The following is a 24,282-nucleotide window of genomic DNA, read 5'->3' as shown; positions in this document are numbered from 1 at the left end:
TGTATTCTGAAGGTTCCCATTTTCCAGCACTGCTAGGATTTTACAAGCACGGCTCAGAAAAAGGCTGAGTCTACACGGAGGGCAACAAATGTGTCCTACTGACAAGCTTCACTCATTATCCTGTACACTGGCTCCAAGGTGCTTCACATGCTGTGCTGCATGATCGAAGATGCTGTCTGCCCAACTCTGGAAAACCTTAATCCAAGGGATGTTTTGGAGTTCAACTGTGCTGCAGATAACTGCAGCTGCAGCCTTACAGTTCCATAAAGAGAAAAAAACAGCCTCTTCCTATTCCCTGACACCCACCTTGCAACCTACGACAACTTCAAATGGACACCTGCTGAAATCTAGCAATTATCAAACTTGTCTGGCTGGATTTTTACCTCCCTTATCTGAGGCCTCTCTGATTGCTTTTCCTCCTCAGTCCCAAAGAGCTTACCAACAAAATATACAGGAGGGCAGCAGGTATTAACCTGCAACGCTAACTTCATCGAAAGGAATCAAGACAAGTGTCATGATGGCACAGAAAAGTTTTTAAACATATTGCAGAGTTTAGCATGGTGAGCCAGCAGTGCAGAAGAAGCTGCTAAGAAAAACAAAACCAACTTTGAAGTATGGGGTTTTTTTTAATGAAGTTATTTTAAAGGCTTTTGTTTTGTTTCTGCTCACAGTGAACTTCCAGATAAATGCACTGAACCCCAATGTAAGAAACAAAAGCTCATGCTCCCAAGGTTGAGAGAACCATCTTAAGATTTAGTCTGCAGGATGATCTTACTCCATCTAGGAGTTTGGCAGAGATGCTCTATCATCTGTCAGTACGCTTATTTCTGTGGAGGGCACAGCTGGCTCCTCCCTAGAAGAACTAAGATCTATATTAGAACATGTAAGTCCTTGATAGGAACTTCTCATTCTACCTTAATTCCAGCCTCACCAACCAGGGGAAGAAGGATTTGCACAACTGCAAGGTGAAAATATTTTAGAGAAGTTTTTAAAACTTCATGCGGAGGGGACATCTGGAACTGCACACTTCTCATTCCCCCTCAAACACATACACACACACACACCACCCTTTCCTCCCTTCCCCATCAAACGTTGCCGGCTGCAGGCCAGCGATATCCACTTCTGACCCCCATGAAGGGAGAGTCTGGAAAGTCTGTTCAACCAGCATCAGTCCTGCTCAGATGTCAAGTGGCAGATTCCCTTCGCCCACGCAGTCAGACCTTGAGCAGAAGATCAACTCTTTCTCTTCTCCATGCCCTCTCTGAGGCAAGGTACCGCCCTTCACACATTTCTCTGAAAGCTACAATTATCTGTGTGGACTGAAGGCTCTTCCCTTAAATCTGCTAATGGAGCAAGTGAAGACGTTTAGTCAAAAATCCTTTCCAAGACAGCTTTTCACGGCTTTTTTTTTTTTTTTTTTTTAAATCTTGTAGTCTGCTGTGTGTTTTGTTTTAGCAGCAGTGAGAGATGATCTTAAACTCAAAGGGGAACACCCAGTTTCATCCTCTTGGCACAGACAAGGTGAACCACCATCAAATAAAGCATCTAGAAAGAAAGGGTAGATAACAGCAGCTTCCCCTACCCTCCTGATCTAGGACAATCAAAGAGATTCACCAACCAGTTTGAATGCTCTTGCTGGGGCTGCCTGGGAACTAGTTTCTTCCAAGTATTTCTCCCATGAGAAGGCTTTGGAATCCTTGTATCCTGAAAAAATAGAGAATTAACATTTAAGTAAGAAAAATCCACATTTATTGTTACAAACAACAGAAAAGCAGCTATGTAACACATAGTTATTATGTTAATTTAGCACTTACAATGGATGGTGCTGGGAAGCGGTCTGTTTATTCATACACACCACTTACAGCACACACAGCAGCACTGCAAGTTTCCCCAGCTTCTACACAGGGCTTTAACCCTGACCTGAAAAACCTGAAGAGTTCATTTCTGTACAGCTTAATCAATGCTTATTCTCTAGAGAAAGCTGCCAATTAAGAGCTAGTCAGAGGATTCAGTGATGTGCAATGGCATCACTACATCAATTTCCTATTTTATTAACTATTCTATGTGTGAGTGCCTGCAAGATTGTAGAAACTTCTTGTCTTCTGCTACCTACTCACCCATAGCTGAGTAAAACTAGCAGTCTGGAGATAAAAGGCTCCATCGCTGTTACCATGACCTCAGACATCTACATGGGTGTGCTATTCTAACAACAACGGGATGTCTCTCCCTGGCAGCTACATTTAAGAAACTGCTCTACTTTTTTTCCCTTCCTATTTCAGTATTTTTTAGCCTCAGTATTGTCTCCTTTTGGCAGGAGGGTGCAATGACTAAACACATAGGACAGTCTGCAAATTGCCCCACGTAAATCTCTCAGCAGAGAAATCAGAATTGACTGCAGATTCTGCAGGGGGCACAGGCCTGTGATATGAGTAGAGGAACTGCACGCCACAGCCTTGTTGCACGTTCCAGGAGCAGGAACAGATGTGGTGTTGCCGAAGAGTAAGCGTTTACAACCCCTTTTGCATCTGCAGGAAAGGCACAGAGGCTAATTCCTCCAATGCAGAGGGATCTTGTAGTGCCATCCACTCTACTAAACCTGATATGCAGTAATTACAGAAATTCTTGCTCCAGGGCTGCCAATCTAGCCAACAGCAGACATCATTTTTTTATATTTGTTATTTTTAAGGTGAACGAGCACTTCCAAGGCCTGAAAACAACATTGATTTTCCTGTACGTTCTGTCCTTTTTCATTTGCCAACATTCTCTTCATTTACTGAATTCCAGTGCAGCAGAAAGAGATGTGGCTTCAGTTACTCCTTCATTTCCAGAAATTCCATCTTATCATCTATGAAATCATGATACTGATTCCTCTTTCTTCCAGCTCACCTTAAAGGAAATGCTGCAAATACTTCAAAGTTCTTTCCCTTCTGAAATCAAATTCAATTACAAATTACCAAACCCCATTCCGTTTTTTGAAAGAGCTATGAAACAAAATAAAATGCATTGGCAAAAAGTACGAACGATAATATTGTTCAGCCAGTAGAGAAAAGAGTACTGAATGGAACCTGTAACTTGCAAATACGTAATTATGTGGAAGATAAAGCTTGCAGGTTTTTTGACTGAGGCAGGAAATAAGTCTCCCTTTCAACATACCAGGTGGTGTTGTCAGTGGGGTTCCAGTTTCTTGGCAGTAGCCAACAGGACGAATATATGGGCTGCTAGCTTCACACCTGAATCAAAGAGGAAAAGTTGGCACCAGTCAATTTTGAAGCAAAAAGAAAAGCAGAATTTCAAATGCTGTCTGATACGCCTTTGCTGGGTTAGCAGATGCTTTCAGTGGGTGTGATCATGGTGTAAAAGACAAGCATTACCTCGTTAGAATTTATAACGCCAAGTTTTCAAGGCGTTCAAGCTGCCCCAAAAGACAGGGAAATACAGAGAAGAAGGTCTGGTGCTTTAAAAAAACACCAACAAAAAGCCCCCCACACATGGAGCATACCAACCACAGTTCAGCCTGGACATAGGTCAGCCAAGCTACAATGCAAAGGAAGCAAAGAAACAAAAACCAAACCCTCGTCCCTAACTGAAACACCATTACCGTGGCAGAAGGGGAAATCACTTTTAAGGTCTTTGCCAAGAGCTGCACATTCTCCATTCATTCTAGCTGAAGCCTAATGGTAGTTTGCCTGGTTCCCAATTGTACTGCATGTTTAGATCTTCTGAGTCCCTGAAGGAGGCGAGGAGCCAATTTGAGACAGCCCCTTTTGTCACATCTGCTCTGAGGAAGGGACCAAAGTAGCCTTTCAGATCTAGGAAAAAACCTCTGTGTTTTCAGCCAACCTGTACTTTGAAGCTTTGTTTGCTTGTGTTTCCCATTAAAATTTTCAAATTCCAAACAAAACATGGCACGGAAACAAAGGTTCACAGGCTAAAATGGTAAAGGAACATGATCTAAAGTCCTGCAAATGGAAACACCAGTGTTACAAAGCTCTGCATGACGTATTTATGGCAAAGAAAGAAAAGACCAACTTGCCACCACACAGGTGCCTATTCTGAAAAAAACAAACAAAAGGAGATGAGGAAGAGAACACAGAACACTGACCGAATCAGTGCTCTTTTCATAAGCATGTGTCTTGTGTTGCTTTCACAGACAAATTCAAAGAAAGTTGCTCCATTCATGTAGGTTGGAAAACACGGACCAAAGAGGAAAAACGTTTCTTTGACTAATATTCCACCTGGCCCCAGCATGAGGGCAGGGCATCAAGATTCTCAAATGCAGAACAACTGTGGTGCAGGTCAGGAATTAAAAGCCTAAATGTTGGCAATTATTTTTATTTTCAAAGGGCCTTAGCCAAACTCGGCTGAAGCAAATGGAAAGATTTTTACTGACTTCAGTACTGCCTGCTTCCAAATGTAAGTTTGCAGAGAGACATGCCAACACCCACTAGTAGTCCTGGAGGAGAGGATGTTACTAATTCCAGGTGGTGTCACTAGTGGAGCTTACTCTTCCTTCAGCTCTGCCAGAGGAACGGGTAACATGAACATTCCCTGACCTGACCCAAGTCAGCCAGCTGCATTACCTCAAACGCTTCTTACCTCGAATGCTTCACAGGCAGTTCAAGCTAACCCCACTGGTTCAGCTCCGAACCAACCAACGAGCACTCAGACAGCAGGGGAAGCTACTGGGCAACTGGCACTTTGTAAAAACCCAAAGTAATTATTCAGATGCTTGAAAACTGATTTAAGATCCCAACTGTAGTGATTACATTTAAAATATCAGATATTAGCCTTAGTGGAAGAGCGAAATAAACCACAGTCTACTTGCAGATATATGTTAGAAATAGAATCTCTTTACCAGTAGTCATAACTCTCATCCCAGTTATCGAAATGAATTAGCAGGCGGTTATCCACCATGTCCATGATGGTTGCGACACACATCAGCGACGGATTCTTCTTGTCCACTGCCTCTAGTTTCATTCCCAGACGAAAACCAGAGGGTGTGACAGGCTGAGGAACAGGACATCGGGAAAGGGAAATCAGCCACGTTCTAGGCCAGGCCATTTAAATTACCCTTATAAATTCATTTGTTGCAGGTTGCAACCCTGAAACCCACAGACCAAAACAGACTATAGTTACTAGCAAGAGGTCTACAGACAAGATTTCCACGTGTTCTGGCAATGATTGTTACTATGTCTAAAAAAGAGCTGATGTAGCTCGAATAACAGTCTCCAGGCACAAAACAATACAGATGCAAAGGCTAAGATGCACATGCCTTGGCAGTGATGAGTATCGGCTGAGGATAAGCGTGAGCATTGCAGGTCCTGTCTTATTAGTGGAAAAGTTAGAGAGTCTTCAAGGAAAATAGGTGACTCAGTCGGAAGCAGAGCAGAGCTGCACAGTTGGGCCCTGATCCTATTGAAGTCAGTGCTCTGTCCATCTGCAGCGTCAAATCCGCCAGACCGTGGACTTTGTGTCATCTGAGTGACACAAAATGGGAGTGAGTGTTATACAGGTACTGAGGCTAACAACCAAAAAGAGAGCAACAGTGGGTGAAGGATGAAAAATGCTCAAGATCCATAGCCTCATAATGAATCCCATGGTGCACATGAGTATGCTGCTGGAAACCAGAAATTATTTTGGAAATGATTAAATTAGAGGAAAGTGACACAAATATCTTGACTGTAGGGACACGGCAAAACAGACCGTTGTAATATATTTAATAAATGGTAGAGTAAATCTTTTCCTCCAGTATTAAGGAGGAAGGGAAATACAAATTCTCTCTCTGGAAAGTCAGTGACTGGGGGAAGGAAGAAAAATTGTATTGGTTTCCCAACTTAAAAATAAATCACAGCAGGAAATAGCTTGCATCTGATTGTACCATGGTTGTACCTCTGACATGAGCACATTAAAAAAACGTAAATATTCTGGTCAAAACTCACTTAGCATCAGGCCTATTTGAAACATCTTGTATTCAATATCACCACTTACAGTGCTGAGGGTCTTAAAAAGGCTTTTTGGAGCTGCTTGAGCTTTGCAATTCTTCAAATAGGAAGTCCAATTAAATTCTCCCTCCTTGAAACCTAGAAAGAGCGATAAAAAGATTGTTTTACACAGCCCCGTTACATTCAGATTGGTTTTTCAGAAATGGAAATTACCTGGGAAGACTATGAACCTTGCATGATAACTGCCCTTCTACAATCTTCAGGGGTTATGCATTTCAGCTAAAACATCTCTCATTTTCAGTATAATGTCCAATCATTAATCTCAACCTCCAAATGTTTCTAGGAAATTGAATGCAGGAAAGAAGCAAGCTCTGAACCCCAAAGAGACTCCTTGCTTTACACACTCATCCAATAAAGAGTTTCTAATTTGACTAACAACGTCAAACTTTGGGAATATCAGAAGGAAGCTGTTTTGTTCTTTTGTGATTCACTCTCTTAGTTACACCTCTTCCTTTTAAGCCACTCAGATCGAGTTCCACAATGAAATCACACTAAAAATGAAACATGCAGAGCCAGGACAACTAGTTCTTAGTAGAATTTATGGTTTCTTGTACACCATTCTTTTTTTTTTCCATACCTTTAGGAGGGAGCAGCTTATGACTTGTTTTTTCACACCAGCCAACAGGATGAATGTCTGAGGAATCAGCATTAACCCAGAAGTCATAGCACTCTGGATAACCATCAAAGTGTAATCGCATTCTGTACCCTTGCACCTATAAGCAGGGGAGCTCTGATTATCATAAAGGGTCATAAAGAAGTCAAAGAAAAACACTAATCAAACACTCTTTCTGTATTTGGATGTATAGATAAAAGTAAATATAAGATCTCATTTATTTCTCAAAAGTCTAGTTTTATTTTTCATCATTTGTGTCTCCCAGTTTCCATGCTCCTCTTTCCTCACTTCAAACAGTTGAAAATAAAATTGGTCAGTGTAACTTCACTCGCCTCCTATTCCATACTCACGCACATATTCCTGTGCGGCAATATATGGAGTACAAAGGCAGCCCGAGAACATTTACGTCTATACCAAATCAACACAGATTTCACAGCACTGAAGAAGCATAAATGCATTTTGACTTGCTTATATACGCTAAGACTTAAGGCCTAATTGCACTGTTCTTTTTAATATTTATCCATTGCATGCAATTAATAGGTTTACTATTGTGAGTTACAATTGCAAAAATCTGACAGTTGGATTTCAGGTACAGATCCTTAACCACATAACACTATTCCTTCAGCGTCACCTTGAACTCCTCCTATCCATTAATTAATTAAAGTACTATTATACTTATGTTTCTACTTTTTATTGAAAAAAATCCTAAATGCACATGGGACTTTTGGAATCAAAGATAGGAAGAGCAACTACCTCAGCCACTGTGAGAACACAAAATCGAGAGGGGTGTTCAGGATCCAGCCCTTCCAATTTCATTCCAACTTTAAATCCATTTCGGCCTTGTGGGAATGACTGATACTGTGAGGGGGGGAAGAAGGAAACATTTGTTTTTAATTCCTAAAGACAAAATCTATTGCATAGCAGTCATCAGATATACTTAAGGCTTCGAATTTTCAACTCAGAGAAGAAAATTCTATCACTAAATGATTGCTGCTTTAACAGACAGGCGCAGGTACAGAGATCAATAACGCATGATCACCATATTTCAGATTTACTTGTTATTCTAATTAATCTCTCAAAAACACTGAACCATGAGCCTGCTGCAATTAGCTATGAACAAATCTTTCAGCAGATGCAGAAATGAGCTCTATTCAAACACAAAAGAATCCCCTTCACAGCCCCAATGTAGGAGGGCTGGCAGAAACAGAGAGCCAGGAAAGCTAAAATCATTTTGCCTGTGTCAGCACGAGGTCAGCAGTCCAGACTTTCCCAAAAGGTAACTTCTCATCTTCAAATGGTAAAAGGGACAAGGCCTGTTTAATCTGGAGCCCATTTACATAGTCATTCCAGCAAACATTTGTGTTTTTCATTTATTTGCAGTCTTAATCCAAATTAAACATTTGAAGTATAGTAAAGGCTTAAAAGAAATCTGAACTGGAATTTTAAATGGCTTATTGCGTCCACTGCAGTTACCTGACTTTCCTTCTCATCTCACTCTGTAAGGTGCCAACAGCCCTTGGCTTTGATGAGCTCACCGGGAGCTGAACTTTTAATGAGGGCTGGTGCACTGGAGTGCAGAAGCAGCTTCACCAAGGCTAAACTCAGCCTCTCCCACCCTCGATGCATCAGACTATGAACGAACACAACTTCCACCCTCCCTCGTAACAGTCACTTCTCATTGAGACAATCTACAACATTCACAGAGCTAAGTGACTTGCAGTTTTCTACAGAGGAAGGCTGGAAGGGGTGTTGTACAACCACAGACAAAGCACAGGACATATGAAAGACATTAAGCTGTCCCTCTCCAACGCTACTTGGAGATTGCCTAACAGGCCGTTTATACAGAGCTACCCAAAGCAGATCGAAACAGTCATTGTTTCTTTGTGAGTGAGATTCAACCAGCATTTTTTACACCCTGGTTTGGGATGAGACTCACAGGGCAGATGCTTGTTTCCACAGTGCTTCAGGGCTGGAAACAAACATGTGGGGGTTTTACTGCCTGCTTGCACCAAAACAACTCATAAATGTAACTGCTGGCTTGAGGGCAGTCTCCAATTCTACCTCCGCTGAGTTAGTAATTCTGTGATGTTGCCTGAGAAAAACATAGCAAGAGAGTTGAAAAAGATGCCAACCTCTCTGAACAGTTTTAGGGGAGCAGCTGGCATCCGTTCCTCTTCTAAGTAGGAAACCCAGTTCCATACTTTCTTCTTTCCAGGAAGAACTAAGCAATCAAAAACAAAGAGAAAAATGAATGTTTCTCTCCGATGCCTCCCGCTCTGCCCTCTCTTCTCTTTCTCCTCCCACGTACAGGTGAATGCTGTTTTGCTGTCGTACCCCAAAGGAGGCAGTGTTACCCAACTTTGGAGGAAAGGTATGAATCCCACCAGTAGGAAAACCATGCTCATTTCTCATTAAAAAAAAATTTATTATATCACAGGTCAAATGAATTGTGGCACCCGGATTGCTGGCAAGCTGCCCGTGGAAAGTTGCCACTGTAAAGTTTGGAGAAGATATAATAACTTAAAATTGTGGAAAATAATTCCTTCTCCTGATATTTCACAGAGGAATAAGAGGTTAGATATAAACTAAAAGACAGCACAAAGAGGCACATAATTGCAGCTGAAATAAATAAACCTAAAACAAAACAAATGAAAAACCAAGTGAATTTTTGTTCAGTTCACAAGATTTTTTTTTTATATATATACACACATATATTTATAACCTGCTAATACCACAATGCATCTACTAGAGAGGCAGCTACCAGTACACAGATGATGAAAACAACAACTTGGGGAGGTGCTTGGATTCATTCTAGTAGGGCCACGGTCATACACACAGAAAATTACTTTTTAAATGCATATTAAAAATCTCCCCCCCAGTTTACATATGCTAACTCCTTTAACGTATATAATAAATTTAACCCATAGTCTATAATCAATCACATGTTGTTTACAACTTATTTTTTATTTAGCATTTGTAGTCTGTGGCTATGAAGCTCTCCAAAGTCAACGGAAAAAAGATTCTTACTGTCTTCAGTGAGCTTTGGATCAGGCTGTCTCCTTCTAGATCCTCTACACTGTGCCCATCACACAGGCAAATCTAGTATATTCTTGCTAATACATTTCAGAAGACTGACTGCGGTAAGAAGGTTATGTACCTAATAAGCTATTCTGAATGTGAAATGAGCTCTACTGTCCTTTCCTCTTCTGTTTATTATTATTCATTTTATAATAGCTAGTAAAAAAATCTATAAACATTAAAGAAAAGAGACTATGAGCTTAGCTCACCTTGTTTTATTGGTTTAGTGTTTCTGCGGCTTTTCATATTATTTGATTTATTCTTCTCCTAGACACAGATATGTTAAAAAAAAGTTTAGCAATATTGTTTTTTCCTCCCTCTTTGATCATCTCACAATGCAGGTACAATAAGGATGTAACATGTAACTAACAGGACTATTAGCTAGCATTATTTTCTTTTGAATAACCCTGCAAGAACATTAGTAGGGTATGTTACATACATAACTTTGATCCTGCAGTATCCCAAAGTGCTTCACAAATTATTTAATATATGCTACTAAAGTTCATTTAAATATTGCTACTGAAGAGCAGCACGGGCCCAAAATCTCCATTACAATACACAGGATTTGCTTTCTGCAATGCAGGATTTACTGCTCACGTAAGCAACCTTACTGTAATGCTCCATTTTCCTTTTCCTTTCAGAGGTTCTTATGTCCATCTACGCCAGGGAATGGATATAGAGAAAAAATCATTTATGAAGCCCTGAAGGAAGCAGAAGCTTCAAGTAACTACTGTCATAGATGAACACCCCAGAAAATGCGGTCTCCCTGTGTCACACTCCGAGCCAGATTGCCATTCACATTTCTTCTATGTGGTTTTCAAACTCATGTTTAATTCACCCAGGGTTGTCATTTCTCAAAGCAAACCAAAAAGGGCAAAATCTGAAATGCAAAGCTGCCTGCCAAACATGCCCCAGAAGAGACACGGGGGCAGTTTCAAACGAGGAGGAGGAGGAGAAGAGGGAAGAGGCAGAATGCAAGTACTTCTGAAAACATACGTACTTAAAACATCTTACACACATCACAGAGAAAAGCTGAGCAACAAGATGAGTTAAACTGTTCACGACATCAGAAGTTTCAGCTTGCATTACCAACGAACACCTACCCCAGCGTCTCTGCATCACAAAAGCACGTGCAATACGTGAATATAAATAAAATGGTTCAGGCCTGAGATGCTACGCACACGGTAGCAGAGCGCAGGCTTGCACAAAGAAGGGCCCCTAAAGGGGGTGAGATGCTTAATGAAAGTTAAGAAAAGATCAGGTCAGGACTGAGGTACTTCTATTCATCTGCCATCAATACAGGTTTCTAGTAGTGTAGTGAGTGTACGTGCAAGTACCTAATAAAAAGCAATCAAACTCTGCGGTTTGACACTAATCTTCAATATCACGTAATAGTACTTGACTGCAGCTAGATAAAGTGTTTTTGGAGGCATGTGTTTTTATTACTGTGAAATACACTTGGTGCACAGGGCTATAACTACACCTATACAGTTACTGTCTGAAATCTTGACTCTGACTTCACACGAGCTTTCACCTTTATGACTCCTCAGACTTCAGAACAGATATTCTCATTCCTGATGCAAACCAAGACCCAGACCATCATGGGTACAGAACAACCTCCCTCAGCTCAGTTTGCATGGCACAGTGAAATCTGAGACACAGAATTGTCCCTGCTTTTCACAGTTCTCTTTAAAGAAAAGACATGCAGCCTCATTTACCTCATCCTCATCTGCATTTTCCTCGTCATCCTCAGACTCCAGAAGCAGTCTTCTCTTCCTTCTCAGACGTTTGACAGGTCTGTCAGCCTCATTCACCTGACAGCCACTGCTGGTATTAAGATTTCTACTATTTCCCCTGTTTCTGCAATCATCTGGAATGTCTCTCGTACCACTAAACATCCAAAATTGAAAACAAAATCAAATTAAAAGTGCAACAATACTCCTGCAGTATTCCCAGTGCCTCTGTACCTCTTCAGAAGAATGAGGATACCTGTGCTGAGAACCTGAAGAAGCGAATCGTGTCCGCAGGATTTGCCAGATATGTATCTTTTCAAAGCACTCCAAAGTACCGGCACAGCTCTCACCACTAGAGCAGCTCAAGAGGGTTTTTAATTTTGCCTTTCTACAACTCTACAGGAAGTTAAGACATCATCCTTATCTGTAGGATGGGGAACTGAGGCATCAAGCACACAACCAGCATTTCCTCAGGCTGGGAAGAGAAATGAGGATGGAGCATTTCCTCTGTCAGGCACGGGAGCCTCAAGGGTAACAGGAAGGTCATCGGCAGAGCTGCGCAGGTGGCTCTGCCTCAGCCACGCCACGGTAACGCTTGCTCTGAGGATTTCATTCTACTCACAGCAACACTTTTCTCTAACACAATGTTCTCTTTAAACGTTTTTAAACACAGAACAGGAAGAATCTGGGGTTTCTTTACCTGTCCCTGTGCTGCTGGGAGCCCGTTTGAGTACAAAACTTTCCATTCTCAAAGCAATCCATTTGCTCACAGGTTTGGAAATCGGAGCAGGGCACGTGTTCTCTGGGCACTGCAGAAGCAAAGAAAAAGACAACTATTAAATTAAAATGCTATAACTTTGTATTTTTAAACACTTTTCATGCAATTAGTTCTGTCAAAGTTCTTTACAAACTTTCATTAAGTTACCCGCAGTATCCCTTTGTGAGGGAAGTAATTATTATCTGTGTGCTGGCACATAGAAAGAGTGTACCACCTCATTAAAGAAAAACCCCTTTTATCCGTAATATTTTAATTTTGGAGAAACCCTGCCCCCTGTAAAAGTGACAAAGGAGGATATAATCTGAATGCTATAACCAGGACACAGTTACAAATCTTTTTATATTTCTTTATTCCTAGTAACCCTCTAACTTGAAAGACAAATGTCAAACAAGCCCATCTTGTTTGGATACTTTTAATACAGTTGGTTAAGTTTAAAAACTTCCGCCTTTATATATACTTTGTACATATGAAAATCCTTCACAGGCAGCCTCTAAAAACAGCACATTATTGATTGGGAAAATAGAAACAATTATTTCTATATCTAGCAAGGGATATATAACAATCTTTCATCTGAATGAAAGCATGAAAATGTAAGGAATAACTCCAATATATCATTTATGTTTACTTTCTCGTATGATTTGAGTTCTTCCTAATGCAAATTAATTTATGTTCAATGTTTTAACAAAGCACAACTACAGCGATACCCATTACCAGGCGTCTGCACTATCCTGATGCATACTTTGCTCAAGTAACCTGACGTGCAAATTGTGCACAGGGGCTCCTACGTATACGTCATTCCTATTCTGCATTTAGCGCCACCGTTTGTGTGCACTGGTTTGATCAATCCATTTTTGAATGCACCATTAAACACTTTAAAAGAAAAAAAGAAAAAACACACCACACCACACAATCTAGAACGCCGAGATATGTATGAGTCACTTTGCTTTTTGTTTAAAGTCATTTTCATAGTCTCCTTACCAGTACTTGTACTCATTCTGCTAAGACGACTGACATTTTTCATTATTATTTGATTGCTCCCTATAGCCCAATATGGATGTCAGATGGTCCTGGCTGGAACTGGGCAGACAGACTGCCTACGCACGGAGTGCACACATGCCTGCTTGTATCACAACTTAAAGCCTCTCCCTGTGCTGTCAGGGACCAATGATTCCAGGCAGGGAAAAGACAAAACAGGGAAAACTTGCAAGAACCAAGAGTGCTTGAAGAGCTCTGCTCAATTAGAAGTCACACTGATCTATGGAATACACTTGGACTAGAAGGGCGTGAAAAATTCTTAGGGCTGAGGTGTCCATCTAAGAGCCGGTTCTTCGCCTGATGGATTGACATCTCCTCAGCTCGCGCAGACGAGGAGAATGACCCACCATCAGCAGGAGCGTAAGCAAATGCCTGTAAGTGAATCTGCAGAGCTTACAATGAAATTCGAGATCAGAAAAGCCAGCAGGGAAGACAGGTACAAACCCTTCCTACCCGAAAACAGAAATAGTTCCATCAAAACCCTGGGGAAAGCCAACTGGCAGACGCTTGTCCAGGCAGGCAACAAGACGAGAGATGGTTCTCTCCTCAAAGAAGAAATTCCCTCCATAGGGATGTATGACTTCAGTGATGTAGCTCTGCCTTGACTAGGGACCCAGCATCGCTAACACAGACCCTATACAAAGAGTTAACGTCCTTTCAATTACTGCACCAGGATGCACTGGTGATGTCGAAGACAATGAGACACTGAACAGGCTCCAGCTGCTGTCCTGTGGTGCCTGTGTGTCCCAAGCTAATTCTCAAGTCTCCTGCCACCACCTTAGAAGAAGTCCTGTTACGGTACAAGGCGCCAGGCATAGGTTTATCAAGGGCTCCCTATGCCACAACCACGTGCTGTCACGTTTAACCAAGAGCATCTTTAAAATAGGACCTTACGGTGGATGGCTAATGGTGCTCTTGGGATGAGAGCTCTTAATCGTCACTCACTCCCTAGCACTGGTCTCCATTAGTACTCTCTGGAAGACACTCAGGCACATCTGCGACGGAGCTCTACTGAAACAGTGAGTAATTTAATCAAAGGAAACTAGTGATTTACCAAAGTAAGTGAGGCTGGCCAGCTTAACCGAGTGGTCTGGAATGAAAGAGCTCAGAGGTTATCATATAAATACTCTGTTTTGAGCTACTGGTTTCTGGATAAACAGAGTAAGAACAGGTCTGCAAAGACGGAGATATTTTTTGTCCATTACATTGATATGCAAGTCCAGTAACATGCTTGTATTATCCTGTTAAAACTCAGTTTTTCCCCAATTTCAATTACAGTAGCCTTGGAAACCCCAAAACTCTTATGGCTAATAGTGGAACTCTTGGCATGAGCCAGGTTAGAGGAGATTCTCAAGGATGTTCTTGCAACGATGATTAACACTACTGGGGATTCATCCTGAGCCAGGAATCCCAGGTTAGCACAGCACTGTGCCATCCATACATGCTCCACACTGTGTAATGCATGCAACCAGAGAAAGGAGTAACGCTGGAAGCTCCCGTCACCCCCGAGAGCAGTCAGCTAAGGCACAGCTATATGAGTAAATCAAACAGTGCCAGGTCCTGCAACTCAGCCACATGTATCTTTAGCCCGGGGCACTTCTGGCCTAGGGCACCTAGCATCATCCCAAGCAATTCCCAAGGATGGTGCAGGAGTTAGCATGGAGCTGAGACGCTGCCCAGTGCGTGCAACCACTCTGTTTTGGAGGCTGAGAGTATTTAATAAGGTATGTATGACCAGACCATTCTGGTCTCAAAGCCCCGAAACAGGCAGTTTGGTTTAATAAGGATGCAGACTTAATTGCTGTCATGACAAGTAAATCACCGGTGTTAAGGAGAAACATTGATGTCACTGCTGACCTACTACCCTGGAAAGAAGAGGCTCCAACTTCCCAGAATCACTGCTTAAAGAGATCCCAGGATGTAAGTTAAAACTCAGCGTGAGAGGGATGTTTGACTACATCAACAAATCTAGCCCAGATTGTTTATATAACCACACTTACCTTCCACAAGGGCGAGCACAATGCATGTGCCAGGTACTGTTATGACTACGCAGTAATTACATTCACTCTAAATACTCCTAAAATATTCAAAATAAGACAGTGACTCACTCCACACACTGCGCCAGGGAGCACCACACTACTGAAACACACATTTCAGTTAGACCTGTTTCTAGAAGCTTTTTCAGAAACTGTATATTCTCTTCCACAGCAAAAAGCTCACCTTCCAAATCAGTGCTAGAGGCAGCGGAAGCGTTGATAGCAGCAGGAGCAAAGCTGGTTGGGCTGGCATTTACTGCTGAGGCTGAAAGAGTTTTTATGGCTTCTGCTTCTACTTCAGTAATGATTTCTAGCAGTCCAAACTCATTTAAACGGAACTGCAGGTAAGAGAAGAAAGCAAGCGAATAAGCAGTAGTAAAAGGGCTAGAAAGGGGGACAGGAAGGAATAGGATTCCCTGAGGAGCAACTAGGTATGGGACAAAAAGAAATGGCTGAATGTACATTAAAAAGCATTAAAAATAAGTAACAATAAAAGCAAGAAACACCCAACACAACTCTTCCTCAAAATGCCACTAACGGGCCCCAAAGAAATCCCAACGATGCATTTTGCTCTCAACGAAGGAAAGCAACGTTAATTCTACCTGCTTTGGATGTGGTCCCCTTATAAAACCCAGACCTCTGACAAACACGTCAGAATAAATAACCTCAGAAAAGCAGTTTAATCTGAAACTGTGCCCTGATGGTTCAAATTCATCCAACAAAGCACAATTACATTTATTGCAGTTATCACACAGAGCAACTTCCCTAAAATCTCAGTGCAAGCAGGAATCACCCAGCTGTTGACAGAAAAGTCATGTTCCAGTGGAGAACTTGTCCAATACGTCCCCCAGCTGGTGCTGGCTGGGCTTTAAAGACCTCAGAGCACAGCCAGGACCGCATAAACGCAGCGAGCATCTGGAGCTGCAAGAGGCCAAGCGGTTCTCAACCTTTCTTCAATGACACTTGACAGTCTGGTGGGAAATGAACTTCCCAGAGGAGCAGAGGAATGTGGGGATAGGCAGAAGCAATACTGTTGAACAACAGCAGACACTGAGAAATAACTAGCCTTTCTTCGTTTGATAAGCTCCTCCTTGCACAGTACCACTTATTAGTGAAAGCCACAGTGGGGCCCTGACCCAAGTCCAAACCAACTGTTTCCCGAACAACCTAGAAATACACCTAGCAGAAGCCACAGGCAGGGCAGGTAGGTAGGTGACATGTACCCGTATGGCCAGGAGTCACAGTGTCCGAGCTCACAGTCCCAGTTCCCCCAAGTTTTGACCCCTAAGAAACCCTCCATCAGCTGCTGGGGTAGGTGACCCTCCCACAGAGGTTCTGCTAGCACACCCATCCTCTGCTCCAACACAGCACCTGCCTACCCACCCTGCACACACACTGCCTGTCCTACTACAGGCCAAGAGCAAATTCAGATGCAGAACAAGAAAACCCCTCTAGACACACAGCGAAGCGCTCACGCCATGGGGTAGCTATGGAAAAGGAATGATACCTGGCAGACTTCAGAAACCCTCATCCTTTAAGCTTAAAAAATTTCTTAGGCTATGAAGGAACACTTCATTGGTCCAGATAAAATTATTAAAGTGTGCCAAATAGTGTCAATATGCATCTTTTATTAGTTCTGATCCGCAAAGGCAATCAAGCACCACAAAAAATTTTTTTTTTAAATTTTAAAAATCACCTTTCTGATGAGCAAATAGCTCTAAAGATCACTCACTCCTTGATCTTCTTTACTGTCTGCAATACGGAGCTACTGAACTCCAGAATGAAAGAGACAAGTCAAAGGTGGGTTGCATTTGCAAGCTCTGCTCCAAAGCTTTTATTCATAGTGCTTTATTAGTTTGAGATCTTTTCTCAGCCATCTGCTCTTCGCTCAAACCTGCTAAACCCAGTTTAAAAGCATTTGCTTCACCTCTGAAGTAGGGCGCCTCATGGCATTGAGAAGCACCATTCTTCGTCTACTCCTGCATGCTTCCTGGGCTCAGGATCCTGCCTCCAGCACCCTATCAAAGCCTTATCCCAAATGTTCTTCCCCCTCTTCCCTCTTTTTTATCTGAAGCTTGTATTTCTTAAAGCTTCAAAGATGCTGGACTTGCTTCTAAAAAGCTCACTTCTTCCTCTGCAGCCCTGAAGAGACAGAGCATCACTTTTATTTCAGCACGAAGAGAAACAATCCATTTCAAAGAAAAGATAATTCTAAGTGGACTAAGTTTCCTGCAGGAGACCATCCAGTTTAGAGAAGAAATCTATTACTTTCCTCAAATGCCAGAAGAGCAGCAGCACAACAGTGCAGATCCCAGGGGTTCCTTGCTATGGCTGATACAGACAGCTCAGCATCATGAGCAGAAGGTCAGTGGAAGGAGCATCTCCAGAGCTCTACGTGCCATTAAGCAGCAGAGCGAGTGCGAAGCAGAGCTCGCAGCTGGAGGTGGGGAAGGGTGCCAATGTCATTTTCTATTAGCAGACTAGTCTCTGGGGTAGTGACACTCCTGCATACAAATTAACCGTTCTGATTCAGCCCAAACCAGTGAAGACAGCAGGCTGTTATTTCCTCCTTTAATAATTTGATGGCGTACCTGCAGCCACATGAACTGGTGAAGCCCAGGCCAGGCCCCAGAAAATGTAAGTTTGCGTTAGAAAAACAATAAGCATCTTTATTAACAGTCTCTGATCTGATGCTGAGGACTGGCTGATCCATGGAGGCAACCTCCAGTTTCATCCCGAGACTCTTCAAGGGAACATCCCTCACTCCTAAGTTCTGGAAATACATAACTGTGTTACTATCAGGACTGCATCTTCCTTTACACAAAGGAGTTCAATATAGCATGTTTGCTAATATGAAATCCACACAAACCCTCTAGAAATAATCTGTCCTTCCTGAGAATTTTTTTAAGAGAATTAAGGAAAAATATATTTCATTGTGCATGCAAGAACTGGAATATAGCAGGAAGAGAGGGGAAAAAAGGATTAAACAGCAAAAGCAAAAAAAATTAAGTGTTTGGCATTTCTGCAAGGAAAAAAGAAGTGTTTGGCATCTTAAGAATGAAGGGGCTTCCTGTGCAGCTAGTTGTCGTGTTCCAGCTAAACTTTTCTACCAGACTCACTAACCGTGGTACTCAGTGCTCTTACACTCGTCATCTAATATAAAACAATACAATATTATTTGGTGTCTTTCAGTCTAATAAAAAACGTGGTGCTTTGTTGATTCTCTACTATTACGAGGAATCAATAAAAGTGAAGCTGTTTCTGCACAGGAACGTTACTGCTGTTTAAGAGAAAGCCTGTGGCAATACACTGTTAAGCTCTTTTAAGAAGCAGAAGTATAATGACTTTGATTAAATACAGGGCAAAAGTTAGGCCACTGCAAAGTAATCATCCCAAGGACCTCCTAGAAAGTCAGTGGACCCAATTCCATGTCAGCTTTATGGGAGCGTAAACCACTGATCTCAAAATACTCCATGCAGGCAAGTTCATCCACGTTCTCTCGAGATTTGCTGGCAGAAACATTTTCCTCGTAGCCTAAGCGAGGTCTGACAGCCCACGTACAAGACTTTTCTGCACAAAGGGAGGAGGAGGAAGGGAGGAAGGGGAAGACTGTCAACACTTACAGAAGGTGGGGGTCCTGATCCTGAAGGCCTGATGTGATACCAACAATCTGATTTTTCAGAGCTCTCAAGTCCCTTCAGCTCCAATTTATTTCACTTGAAATTGATCTTTCCCCTCCCTGAGATTCAGAACTTGCAGCCTTGAGGGCAATTTTATGTATTCATTTTCAGCCATCAGAAGTGCAATCGAACTGAAATAACGGCTGAAGGTAATTTGGCAAACAGTCAACTAACAGACACTCACCCTCCTCTAACACAGAACACCATGTTTGTGACCATCAGATCTTGGTTCTGATTTACACGAGAGCTGTAGTTGTCACTATCATGAATACATAAGATACAGACAGCTGTCAAAGGCTGCAAAAAACAACCACTGATGTGAAAAGAACCTAAAGACTCAACCCCACAAATTGAGAAAACTTGTCTTTCAGAGAAGATATCTTTCTCATGCTGGGCTGAAATTAATGGGATTTCTTGCCTGAGTATGTGGTATGGACATTACTGAGAATTACGAAGATCAGGCCCATAACTTCTATTAGCAGAAAACAATTACCTAAAATACTTCCTGCCTTTAGAAATCAATCGCGCAAGAAATCAGAAGGGGAGAGGGACTATCACCAGGCTTTCAGAAACATTACTAAAATTTCACCACTTCCTTGGTAATGCCAACCCAGTTGTTTAAAACAAAGTGTTTTCTCTGCACAACTTTTATTGGCAAACTACAGAACATACTGCAAACGTTCTGTGCTGCCAAAGGCATGGTGGCCACTCGTGTTGTGTTCCTTCGTTTCTTACTTGTATGTTGCTACCAGGCAAGGTACCAATGCCGTCTTTCCAGTCTAAGGCATTCAATATATCGCGGTCTGCTGTCGGGATGCTGATGATTCTCTCCGAGACATTCTGTTCCATCTTTCTGCTTAGTCTTTGGGCTCTTTATTTAATTTTAAGAAAGAAAACTAGGGTGTGAAAAAACAAAACAAAACAAGAGGCACAGAATAAACAGGCCTGTTGCTTACATTTCACGAAGGGTTTTCGGAGCAATACGAGTTTCAAAAGACAGGAAAAAATGTCAAACTTGCATTTTGCCCACGACACTTAAGTAAATACAAATAGAAAGTTAAGAGCGTTAAGCATATGTGCAGTTTGAGGACAAAAAGATAAACCAGTAAGTTTTAACAGTTACTTGATTTGGATGACTTTTTTGCCAATTACAGTTCACTGGCAAGATCCTGGGGTCTCTGGTTCAGTAGGAGCTTTGGTCCGGATATTAGGAGTACCAGGATTTAAAATTACAGAAACACAAACACACAGGTGTATGCACAAACTCATATACTATATACAAGTGACAAGTCTGTACAACTTGGGGGGGAGCAGCAACATCTAACGGCTGTTGCCAGGTCCCTCTATACTGCTGTAATGTCAAGGCTCTACGCTAGAAATGCTATAAAGCTCTTAAAATGCTTAAGCTCCAGGTATTGCTTTTGTGTCCCAGCAAATAAACTAATGGGATCCATTAGAAGACTTGACTAAAAGCCATACTGCTATATGGGCTCCCCATATCCAATTACTCAACTATTTTTGCAGTAGACATTAACCAAACACTGACCATAAATTAACTGTACGTTCCTGCCCTTTAAATGTAACCTGAATATTTTCAAGCTATGAACATAACTGCTTGCTTTAAAAAAAGAAAAAAGATTCACAACCTTCCCTTGAACTGTCAGCTCTACTAATTTTTCCAGTGTGAGCAAAACCGCTGATGTTAAGTTCAAAAAAGCATAGCCCAACTGACAGTTCTAACTGCATTCCTATGGGAATGGGTCAAAACTACCCATGGTGCGGGTCTTCACTCTCACATTTGAATGCTGGAGTTCAACAAGGTCACTCTGAGCTCTTAATGCACAGTAAGAGCAGGCATCATCCAAGGACCATGTGCCTGATCTGCCTTTGGCAGATTGTTTCTCTCCTTAAGCACAGGAAAGTGCCTTAAGACACATGGCCAGGGCAGGTTTTTAACTGCTGAGCACTTAAATTAGGGCAGGTGAACTCCACTCTTGATCTGAAGCCTTCTACAGGCTAGACCTTCTACCTACAGGTTGAGAGTGTTAAGTTTAATTCAGCCAAAGGCAAAACCACAGATCTGATGTAGGATAATTTCTGACATTTGAGCAGTCCTGCAACTCTAACTCAGGCATCAGCTCTTTATGATTACCTTAATTGGGTCAAAAGCAGGACAGATGTTTGTAAACGGCAATACCAAATATCTTCAGGTATCACAATCTAATCCCTGTAGGAGGAGCTTCTCCTCCTTTTTTTCCTCCCCCCAAAACATAAAATTCCAGCTACTTACAATCCTGCATAATTGTGAAGATTAGCGGCATATAGGCTAGTCAGGACGAGTCAGGAGGGTGAAAACCAGAGCAAAGTGGAGCAGCAGCCAAGCTGCAGAAGCCAGTTCAGCTTCCACTGGTTTTAACTGAACTGCAGGTGCGGAACATCCGCAGCCGGTGTCCTTGGCTACATACACAGAACAGATCCGCATCAGCACCGTGTGCCACGGCTCGACAGAGATTTATGAATTGTACTAAATAAGCCCTATGTAGGGTGGTATTGAACAACTGTAGCCAAAGGCTCGCCATGCATTAATATTTGATGTAGCCTTGTACATCTATAAACACTTGTTTGTAGCCAATGTTTTGATGTCAGCTTCAGCAAGGGCAAAACCATCACTTTTTAGATATTATTCTTTGCATTCAGGCTTTAAAAACAAAAAAGCTCAAACACCAAGACTATTTACAGAGCTCCTTCTGGGAGAAGGCATTTGGAAGATACTTGGACAGAAGTAATTAAGTTGTAGAATTTATTTAAAACTGGGCCAGGAAAACTGTCAAAAATCACAATGTAGAAAATAATCTTGTACTAACCAGAGAAGACCTGATACAATAATGGGCCTTTTTCATCTCTATGTTTTATAAATCCAGTAAAGGCTCTAGAAAAATATAATAAAGAAATTACTTTTCTTATAATGCTCCCTATCAGTAAAATCTACAATAAAATCAAGATAGCCCAATAAAAGGAAGCAAACTGTGCAATTAAAAAGACAGCAGAAACTAACTTGAAGCACTCTGAAGAGCCATAGTCGGGCACGAATGTTCCCCATTTGTGATTGCTTTTCAACATTTTCAGACTCAGAAACATTAACGCAAAAGAAGATATAGCAAAACTACAATGAGTCATTCAGTCCCAAGTCAGAGATTCAGATTTATGAAATGATGAATGACTACCATGCTGGCAGAGATAATGGTTCATAATTAATATGCTACCACCCAGACCTCTGCGCTTTATCTTTAGATAGGGAATCCATAGGCAGGGGAGGTCAGAAATACTCAGGTTTTGATCTCGTTTCTGCCACTGAACCACAGTGCAGCCTTGGGAAACTGCTTCATCATTACCGTAGAAAAGCAGCTTTGGCTTTTAACATCCATCTTGCCTTAGTTAGGAAACAAAAAAAAGGAAAAGAAAAAAGGCACAAGTTCATACAAACAAATAAAAGTGTGAAGGCTAAATGGGTGGATGGGGGTTCATTGTATTTCTCTATACACCATCAGACCTAATGGGAAGAGAAACATTTCAACAGAAATCCCATTTCAGATGCTGCCAGGTTGATTTTCAATGACATGAGGATTTCAGTGTCTTTATAGGAGGGTAAATGTGAGAAACCCAACGGTGCAATAAACCCAAAGACTGTAAATCAAGTAACAACACTGAAGTTTGCAGCCCTTCTGGCTAAGCTTCCATGTACCAGGAGGCAAAATTCCATTCGAGAAGCAGCTGGCATCAAGAAAACCATCTGATACTGTGCTGTTCTGGGAATAACTGACTTACAAATCGCCCTTCTTCCCCGAAACAGAATGAGAAAGCTAGCAAAGCTGGTCATTTCATTCAGTGTAATATATATGCACTCAGAGCGAGTTGGCATTCAGAGCTCTGTGCATCCCCAGTTTCTTGCAAGATTTGGCAGCGGTGTCTAACACCCAATGCATTAGATGTGCCAGTCTCTCTTATGACGTTAGTGGAGAACCGACCTGCAATTTAAACAGAAACAAAAAAAAAATTCATGACTTCTTGCAGGGCACAACTAATCTGGGCTCAGGAACTGCTTTGAACACTTACCAGTTCAGACATAAATATCATTTGCCTGTCCTTTGCTATGATGATGACTGATGATACTTTACATACCCATCAAAACCTATTACTCACCTCAGGCAAGTAATATTTTGCAAGGCTGAACTAATACCATTACCAAAAAAACCAGCCTCACCTCCAGGAACTGCATCAGTCAGGGACTGAAATGAACTTTCAGAGCCTGCAATGGAACTGTACCAATGCCTCAAGTGTTAGCAGCCACCGGCAAGCATTTAACGGCATGAAGACGACTTAAGTGCTTTCACTATCTATGTCAGTGAAGGGGGGGAAAAAAAAAAAGACAAAATTCAGAATTGAGGAATCCCAGGCTCCACCCATTGTACTTCCTACTAATTTTTGTTTCTCATGAAAAGAGAGAAAAATTGTAACCACAAAACAAGGAAAATATTGCTCTGAAAGATTGGAAGGGAAAAATGGTCTAGGAAAGGAGAGGGATGCCTTGGGCTTGCAGCATGGGCTGGAAGAGAAGCAAACACTTTTTGTCTTAGCTCTGCCACAGGACCACTAAGATAAACTGCTTTGTTTTTCGGGAGTTTGCCATGTTCATTTGTACAATGCAGCCCTTCCAAGGTTACCCTAAGTAAACATTAATGTACGGATTATGCTTAGGTGGTATTGTGCTGGGAGACAAATAAACAGGCACCATGGCAATGCGACTTAAATCAATTTATAAGATCAGACAGCAATATTGTGAGTTTACTCTAAACTCAGCAGCTGATCCTAGTATTAAGCCCAAACCAGCATTGTAGTTCATAAGCTGCTATCTCTTCGTTTCTTGACACAGTTGTGTCAAAAATACACACACGCGCAAGCATTTATTTCAGCTGTTGAAAGAAAAGCACCCGCACAGGCTGCGGCTGCTCGCTACATGAACGCACTCTCTGCAAAGCGTCCGTTTTACACACAAACCCATTCCCCGCCCCGCTGACGCGCCAGCCAGCTTTCCCCACGGAGCTGAAAAGCAAGCGTGCGGCAAGTCAGCGGCAGCCCGTCTGATCGTGAAGGCTGAGAGCGGCGCTGCCTCACTTCTAGTCTAACTATCCTCATCTGTGATCATACTCACTTTGCTACCTTTCTCTTTAGATTTATGTGACATCGTGAAGCCAGCAAGGAAGCAGCCTTTCTCCTGTCCCTTCTGCTGCAGGAGCTGAACGAGGCACTCGGTGCTACACTGAAAAGCG

The 24,282-nt window shown here is 42.0% G+C and overlaps 1 protein-coding gene across 1 annotated transcript in view; it reads right to left on the bottom strand.

The window, feature by feature from the left end:
• Positions 1-19,804, bottom strand: part of LOC127025126 (lethal(3)malignant brain tumor-like protein 4) — a 41,534-nt gene extending 21,730 nt beyond the window's left edge. The window contains exons 1-12 of the mRNA XM_050909952.1: positions 19,691-19,804; positions 15,460-15,613; positions 12,127-12,235; positions 11,412-11,583; positions 9,903-9,960; positions 8,748-8,836; positions 7,369-7,473; positions 6,580-6,715; positions 5,989-6,080; positions 4,856-5,007; positions 3,154-3,230; positions 1,619-1,704 (exon numbers count right to left, since the gene is read on the bottom strand). Of these exons, the coding sequence (XP_050765909.1) occupies positions 1,619-1,704; positions 3,154-3,230; positions 4,856-5,007; positions 5,989-6,080; positions 6,580-6,715; positions 7,369-7,473; positions 8,748-8,836; positions 9,903-9,960; positions 11,412-11,583; positions 12,127-12,235; positions 15,460-15,613; positions 19,691-19,804 (1,344 nt within the window). The remainder of the gene's footprint in view (positions 1-1,618; positions 1,705-3,153; positions 3,231-4,855; positions 5,008-5,988; positions 6,081-6,579; positions 6,716-7,368; positions 7,474-8,747; positions 8,837-9,902; positions 9,961-11,411; positions 11,584-12,126; positions 12,236-15,459; positions 15,614-19,690) is intronic.
• Between the last annotated feature and the right edge of the window lie 4,478 nt (positions 19,805-24,282).

Source organism: Gymnogyps californianus, chromosome 22 (assembly GCF_018139145.2).
Source record: "Gymnogyps californianus isolate 813 chromosome 22, ASM1813914v2, whole genome shotgun sequence".
Taxonomy (NCBI): Eukaryota; Metazoa; Chordata; class Aves; order Accipitriformes; family Cathartidae; genus Gymnogyps; species Gymnogyps californianus.
Note: the sequence above shows the minus strand (reverse complement) of the source record. Positions and strands in the feature narration are given on the sequence as shown.